The sequence below is a fragment of the Humulus lupulus genome, chromosome 1 (genome assembly GCF_963169125.1).
Source record: "Humulus lupulus chromosome 1, drHumLupu1.1, whole genome shotgun sequence".
Classification (NCBI taxonomy): domain Eukaryota; kingdom Viridiplantae; phylum Streptophyta; class Magnoliopsida; order Rosales; family Cannabaceae; genus Humulus; species Humulus lupulus.
In genome coordinates this window covers 49,605,669-49,614,021 of record NC_084793.1, presented here as the reverse complement: position 1 = coordinate 49,614,021, position 8,353 = coordinate 49,605,669, and the positions used below count along the sequence as shown (strand labels likewise).

At 34.6% G+C, this 8,353-nt stretch overlaps 1 protein-coding gene across 1 annotated transcript; it reads left to right on the top strand.

Annotated features, from left to right (window-relative positions):
• Nucleotides 1-2,844: 2,844 nt before the first annotated feature.
• Nucleotides 2,845-6,742, top strand: LOC133792167 (uncharacterized). Its single transcript, XM_062230087.1, has 6 exons — nt 2,845-3,212; nt 3,286-3,495; nt 5,437-5,733; nt 5,845-6,006; nt 6,299-6,382; nt 6,481-6,742. Exons 1-6 carry the CDS (start codon nt 3,183-3,185, stop codon nt 6,586-6,588), a joined length of 891 nt encoding a protein of 296 aa, XP_062086071.1. The 5' UTR covers nt 2,845-3,182; the 3' UTR covers nt 6,589-6,742.
• The last annotated feature ends 1,611 nt before the right edge of the window (nt 6,743-8,353 follow it).

Here is an 8,353-nt window from a genome sequence, read left to right as displayed (position 1 = left end):
AGGATATAGTGGAGCTTCGTGCGAGGGAAATTGGGTGTGAGGTGGGTTAGTGGCCTACGAAGTATTTGGGTTTACCTCTGGGGGCCTCCCCTCGCAACAAAGGTTTTTGGGAGCCCGTGGTTTCGAGCTGTGCTAAGTGTTTGGATGGGTGGAAGTGTGCTTTCTTGTCTAGGGGTGGTAGATTGACACTTATTCAATCGATTCTTTCTTCTATTCTGGTGTATTATATGTCGCTTTTTCTTATTCCTAAAGGTGTGGTAGAAGTTTTGGAAAAATTGATGCGGGATTTTCTTTGGGAAGGTGCGGATCATTCTAAGTCCGATCATCTAGTCTCTTGGAAAGAATTTTGTAAATCTCGGGATCACGGGGGTCTTGGTATTGGAAATTTGGACTCGAGAAATAAGGCTTTGCTCTTGAAATGGCTGTGGCGATTTCTGCTGGAAAAGAACACCTTGTGGCATAGAGTGGTGATGAGTAGGTATTGGGGGGGTGGAGGTTTTTGGGACAGTGGTAGAGGGGGGAGGTTGTCTGTTCGTGGTCCGTGGAAAAATATTTCTTCTCTTTATGAGGAGTATCTTCAGTTGGTAAGTTTCAAGGTTAGGAAGGGGGACCGAATTCGATTTTGAGAAGATATTTGGATTAACGATGCTCCTTTAAAGCTTCAATTCCCAGACCTATTTTTTATTTCCACGTCCAATAATTGTTTGGTTAGGGATATGGTGGTTTCTGGAGGTGAGGTGGGTTTGGAAATTCTGGGGTGGGATTTGCATTTTAGAAGGAATCTATTTGATAGGGAGGTTACCAGTCTCACTCAATTATTACAATTGTTAGAGAGGGTGGCTTTGCCAGCAATTTTAGAAGACCGGAGGGCGTGGACCCCTGACGTTAATGAAATTTTCTCTTGCAGGTCGGCCTTTTGGAGGTTAAGTTATGCTCATTTGGGTTCAATAGAGGAGTGGGCAAAGTCTTTGTGGAAAAGTGTTTCTCCTTCGAAAGTTAAAGTGTTTGGTTGGTTGGTCTTCAATAATAGACTAAATGTTCATGAAAACTTGCAAAGAAGGAGACCCTACCATTGTTTATCCCTTGGTTGGTGCATTTGCTGTAAGCAGGCAGAGGAATCTACTAGCCATTTATTCATGGAGTGTCATTTTTCTAGAGAGGTGTGGAGAAAAGTCTTGGTATTCTTTGGTGTATGCCCTCTAACTGTTCTCAATTGTTTTTTACTCGGTTAGGGGGCGGCAAGCAGGTTTCTCGTTTATGGCAAACTACATTGTTAGCCACTTTTTGGGCCTATGGCTAGAAAGAAATAACAGAATCTTCGAAGATATTTTTAATTCAGCAGAGACTATTTGGGATAAGATAAAATTTTGGGTGGCTACTTGGGTGTATAGAACCAAGTGTTTTGCGGGGGTTGCCTTCTTTGATCTTATTAGAGATTGGGGCAATTTCTGGTTTGAACTTTTGTGTGTAGTGCTTGTTGTGGGGTTTTGATTTTGTTCTAGTTTTGTAACCACGGTATTCCTCTGCCATAAGTGAGGGCTCTCAATTTTATTGAGAGGGGATCAGTCTTTCTTTGACCTCAGTCTCTTTTTTCCCAAAAAAAAATTAAGCCTGATAATTTGACATTAATAATACTAAAAAATTTCTATTTGTGAATTATATTTTAATTAAAATGATAATAATATGTGTAATATAACTTGGATAAGAAAGAAGAAAAGGGTCATGTTGAAATCCCAAGTATTCATCTTTCACATTGTCTAAGAATGTCAAAATAAAGTGCTTGGTAATTTATTGGGCAGGGGCATCCCTATCACAGTGTACTTTGAATAAAAGATGTGGATGCTCATAATTTATCTATACATCTAAATGTAAAATAATGTATTAGGCTGCCATCATGGTTCATTTATTTTTAGGTTTAGATTTGAAAGTTTCAATGTATGGATAGATATGTGCTTGTATTTAGGGGTGGCAATTTGTGTTATCGTGTCATAATCGTGTCGACACGATTATGACACGACACAATTAGAGTAAACCCGTATACGATACGATTATTATTCGTATCAGAAATCCAAACCCGTACACGACACGATTATCTTAGCGGGTCACACGACCGACACGATAACACGTTTAATAAATTTGTCATTTGACACAAATCTAAAACTGACACGATTAATACACAATTAAACGTGTAATAACACGACACGAAATTGACATGAAATTGACACAATTAACATAATATAAATAAATTAAAATGTTTATATAATCTTAAACGTATCTTAAGCGTGTCATTTTCGGGTTAAGCGGGTTGACCTGAAAATGACACGTTTAATAAACATGTTAAATGTGTCGACACGATTATGACACGAAAATTAAATGTGTCACCCAAACTCATTTATTTCGTGTCGTTTTTTAGTCGTATCAGTGTGTCGTATCGAAAATTGTCAGCCCTACTTGTATTGTATTTGTAGTGCTAGTTATAGTGCCTCTTTTGTCAACAAAGAAAGTTGGTTAGAAGTGTAGGCTCAATGACAGATTAATTCTTAATTCATTTATTTTCTTAATTTACTATTAGTTATGTTTTTTTCTTGAAAAAAATGTTTTAGTGCTTCACAAGTGGATTCTACGTACTTATATATATATATAATAATAATTTAATATATCAATTAAAAGAATGGTCGTATCAAGGAAAGTAGGAATTTCTTCTCTTCTCTCATATTTTTATTCCTCAGGTAGGTAGCTTGAACTAGTTTTGTCAATCTTGGCTGGCTATCAAGAAAACTCACTCATCTAAAAAATGTTTATTATAATTGACCTTGACTTTTCTTTTCGTTGAACCTAAAGTAAAATATATATATATATATATGCATGCTTTTAAAACCTAATAAAATGTACTCTTTTTTTTTTTTTGATCAACTTTTGTTTTGTTTAATATAAACCTTTTGTTTTTCCACTTAAACTAAAAGAAGAAAATATCAATAATAAATTATATACATTTAAAAAGATATACAAATTTATAAGATGAGACTTGAACCTTGTAATTGGATAAAGAGTTCTCATACTAATATAGTAATATACGAACGAACGACACAGAAAAGCTCACCTGAAACGAAAAGAAGAAAAACATTCACTCTAACTCAATCTCTATATACTTGTTCATTTGCCTTAGTAGTCTCCCAAATTTAATGGCGATGAAACCCGTCAACTACACTGTGGTACTCTCATAACTCCATATAATATTAATATATATATATATATATATTTGTGTACTGAGTTGATGTCAAACAGGTAGATGCGTTCACAGACTCAGCCTTCAAGGGAAACCCAGCAGTTGTTTGCTTGCTGGAGGAGGACAGAGACGACCACTGGTTGCAATCGGTGGCCACCGAGTTCAATATGCCCGTGACTTGTTACCTGACTCGGCTGCTCACTGAGTCGGAATCTGAGGGATCTTCAACTCCAAGGTTCCGTCTTAGATGGTTCACTCCTGTTCTTGAGGTCTGTCAAGTGTCAACTGTGCCATTCCCTCAATTCAAATGGAAAACACTTTGTTTTTCAACCTTTCTTTTAGTTACACTTTCATTTACTTTATAAAATTACAAAAAGGAAATACATATTTTACAATTTATTTTCTTGGTTTTTGCTTTTTGGTGAAAAATTAGTTGATTTGAAAACCCATAACATTGATTTTGTTTGAAACAATATACAGTTAGATTGTTAGTTAGTATTACTAACAGATTTTCTGTTAGCCTTTTTCATCTTTCTGTTGTAGTCGGCTCTAATAGCATTGTAATTAGCTACTTTTTCCTGTATCACTTCAGTTGTTGTTCAGTATAAATAGCAGCTAACTCATTGAGAAGTGTTAAGCTCTTTCACACAAAATTCACTCTCCACTTTACTTCCATTTTTCTGTTCACTGTTTCACACCTCCAATTGCTCACTTTCACAGATTTTAATGCTTGTTATTTGTTTGTGACTATGACTTAATAAGAGTATATGTACTAATTTTCAATTATATATAGGTATACCTTGTTCTGTCTTGAATAATTCAACTAAGATCAATTGCTTATTTCTTTAGTTATCTTTGCTTGTGTTGTGGCTCAACTCATCATGATTTCTATTTGCATCTTTTATAGAAGTAGATTGTTGTAAATACTAACAATACAAGACTCAAAACACAATCTAGATTAAGATAATAAAAAAACACCAGCAAGACCTAAGCAAAACCAGAAAAACAGGAAATAAAATGAGCAATAAAACAGTAAAAAATAACAAAGCCACTTATACTGGTTCGACGAAATATAATGGTCTTCCACTCTTCCATATGGGAAAAATGGTTCTGTTACAACCTAGAAACAACACTCAATTCTATACAAAAGTCACTCCCTGAACTTTGCAAAACCAAGCTACAATACCTTCTCTCGACTTAAGTCTTGAAACAGCAAAACAAGACTTAACTCACAAACTCACTTGTTCTCTCAACCCTTACAAATTCTCTCAAAAGTGTTTACCAAAACCGTGTGTCAGAAACTGAAGAGCAGAATTATATTTATAGGCATGACAAAGTAACAAGACTTTCTAAAAAAGGAAGGTCGGTAAATAACAAAATTAATTGATTTTCTGTAAATAGAAAGTTTTTACCAACACTTCATTTTTATGTGGATTACTAATACCACATAGATATTGAAACTTTGGTGTTGATTTTTGATAAGTGTCAAATTTATTTATTTTTAATTCATTATTCTTCTACAAACATGAACTTGATTATTTATTTATATATTTTTAATTAGTTTATTTTGTGTTTTAAGAATTTTCAAAACATTAAAATAAAGATGTTTTACAAACAATGGTTAAGCTCAGAGTTAGAAGTCTGAAATTTCATATTTGATTTTGACAATTTTTCAATACTCTTTTGGAAATATTTTTAGAAATACAAGTTTAAGATATTTTTCTTAGCTTTCCACAACTTTTTTAATTGTACAATTCGGTTATATCAACAAAGTTATGGTTAAAATACCGTTAGTGGCTGCAGCTGAAGAAAACTGAAAAAAAAAACAAAAAATTGCTATGGCCGTGGCATAAGGGATAGAATGTAGTGGTCGCGGCCTGCGGGACAAATTGATTGTCCAATGTGGAGAATAATTCTTAGCTGTTTCTTTAAAATTGTATTATTTATTGTTCTTTGTTTATTACTTTATTTTATGATATTAAATCTTGAAAAAATCTCGTATTTTGAATGATAAATTGAATAATAGTGCTCGTGGGTTCGACCCTTACTATCATTTTACTAAGTTGAGTAATAAGGAATAAATATAATAAAATTTGGTACGTGCTAGCTTCAACTTTGCAAGTTAAAATCTCAAAAAAAAAAAAAGGATTAAATAGTTTTCTTTGAACTAATGACTTGTACCAACATTTCCCTTGCATTCTTTTGTGCAGGTTGTTCTTTGCGGACACGCGACATTAGCAGCTGCACATACGCTATTTTCATCTGGAAAAATAGATTCTGATGTTATTGAGTTTGTCACCTTGTCTGGATTTCTAACAGCTAAGAAAGTTGGTCAAAATAACAAGGCATCTGATGATGAAGCACGCAAAGGCTTCTTTATCGAATTGAACTTTCCTAGCGATCCAAATGCGGAATTCAATTCTGTCGAGGTTTCAATGATATCTAAGGCGTTGGGTGGTGCTTCAGTTATTAATATAAGAAGAACAACTACTTTGGATTATCTCATTGTAATACCTACTTATTCTGGACATGTTTAATCTTTATATTATGTTCACCTCTTGTTCGAACTTCATATGTGTGTGTAAATTTTCTAAGTCAGGCTTGTTAATTTCTTCAAGGTTGTGGTCCCATCAGCAAAATCTGTTACAGATATTCAGCCAAACTTTGATGTCATAGGAAAATTTCCCGTTAAGGCGACAATAGTGACCGGGTTGGCTCCTCCTGAGTCTGAATTCGATTTTTACAGTAGGTCCTTCTCTCCACAATATGGAATCAATGAGGTAATAATCAGCTTGCTTTTCTTGTCTTCAAGCCTCAGGGTGTTTCTTTAAGCTATTTGTAATTTTTAGATAATATTGCTTGAGTCTGTTTTGTTAAACATTTGCTCATCACTTGTTCTTCATATATGAGGCTGGAGTTATGGCTATCCTCATGGGATTTGAAGTTGGAACCCTAGTCTTCATTACCAATATCTCAACCTTCTCCTAGCTAGAATTAGAGAAGGTGATTCGATTCGGTTTGTCCATGGTTATCCAGAATTAAGTTAGTTCTTTTGTTTTCCATGGCTTTTAGGATCCTGTTACAGGGAGTGCTCATTGTTCCTTGGCGTCATACTGGAGTAAAGAACTGGGAAAGTGTGATTTTGTTGCATATCAGGTTCTTGTTTTATACTCTGTGTTCCCACTTAGCTTACTCTACCTCTCTTGATCTCCAACGTTTGATCATATTGTGCTATTATTGATTATCCTATTCAGGCATCACCAAGAGGAGGGGTGTTGAATATTCATTTGGATGAGCAAAACCAGAGAGTGATTTTGCGAGGAAAAGCATTTACTGTGATGGAAGGAATACTTTTGGCTTGATTAATTTTCTTTTAATCAAGGATTTATAGATGACTCATTGTTTTAACATGGATAGATTCCTTAAAATTGGGATCGAAACTTTTATGTGATAAACAAAGCCACAAGTACTACTTGAAAAATCCAGTTTACATAAATTGAAAAGTTTTAGAGAAAATGTTATTATGGTTTTCATAAATTGAAATGTCCACTATCCGAGTGTTTGTATGAGAGATGAACGCAACATAAAGCAAATAGAATATACTCGCCGTAACCCCACCACATCGATAACAAATGAAAGTTTCATCACAGGAACTTGAATTGACAATTTTACTTGAAAACTGAGAACAAGCAGACCAATGTTGTGCTTTATATATATATTATATAAACTACGTGTGCACACAATTAAGCTAAGCTTTTTATACTTAACTAAGAACAAGCAGTTCCACGTTGTTCTTATTAGTTAAGTGTAAAAAGATGGAAGTTAAAATTGCTCATTTGGTTTAGTTGTCAACCTCTCAAATGCCCATTAATAAGGTTTAGTCGCAGAGCCTCCACTCTAACTGCAACAATGATCATCATGTCGCTGATTCTGGTTGGAAGGCAAAAGATTCAATTTTGGTGGTTTGAGGTTTAGGGTGGTCTACAAATATGTGGTGGTGTAATTGTTGGTTTTGATGTTAATATGTGTGAATGCAGCAGAAGCAAGATACATATTTTACCAAGCAAAATAATAAGGGAAATTTGACTTTTAATGCATTAAGTGAGACTGTATAACAAAATGATACCAAGCTAAAAAAAATATCACATTTTTATTCTAATATTTCTTGGATTCCCAAAATTGCTCCTATCATAAATTTCCATCTCTTTTTCTCCCTTTGTATCTCTCACGTTTTCCCTCCCTATCTCTCAAGCTCTCATACACAAAAAAAAAAAAAAAAAAAAAAACAAGGCAGTCACCATTATCTTAATCTATACTAATTTTCGAGCTTGGATTTCAGGGGCAAGTTGTGAATCCTTTCAAGGCAAGAACTTCATTTTGGATTTCGGATAAAAATTGTATGGGTAAGCACATATTTGTTATATGTAGTGAGGAAACTTGTTTATTAACATCTTTTGTTATTTTGAACAGATCTGTGTATGCCTTCATGTTTTATTGTAATTTTTCACTGTCGGAATAGATTTTCGTTCCTTTCTTGGTTTTTTTTCTGGGTATTTTGCCTGCCTCGATGAGACTCAATGGACCTCGATAAAACCCTCATATGTTTATATTATTTGTCTACCTCGATATGCCTTAATGAGACTCGATGGTCCTCGATAAAACTCTCACGCATTTAGGGAAAATGACTACCTCATTAAGACCCAATGGTCCTCAATAGACCTCGATAAAACCCTTACACATTTAGGGAAAATGTCTACCTCGATGAGAATCGATGAACCTCAATAAAAACCTCACACTTTTAGGAAAAATGGGTACCTCGATGAGACTCGATGGTCCTCGATGGACCTCGATAGAGGCATAGAACTTAATGTATGTAGTATATGCCTTGATGGGACTCGATGGACCTCGATGGGTTCATAAGAAATTTATTGAGCAGTCTACCTCGATGTACCTTGATTGTACTCGATAGTTTGACCTCGACGGTTTGACCTTAATAGGTTGACCTCGATGTAAATTGATATTTTGTTGTTTTATGTTATAGTTTTAATTTTTGACCTATTTTTTTTATACAGATTCGTCTGTTTCTATATTTGTTGCATTCAATGGTGTTTGGGAACTGGAAAATAA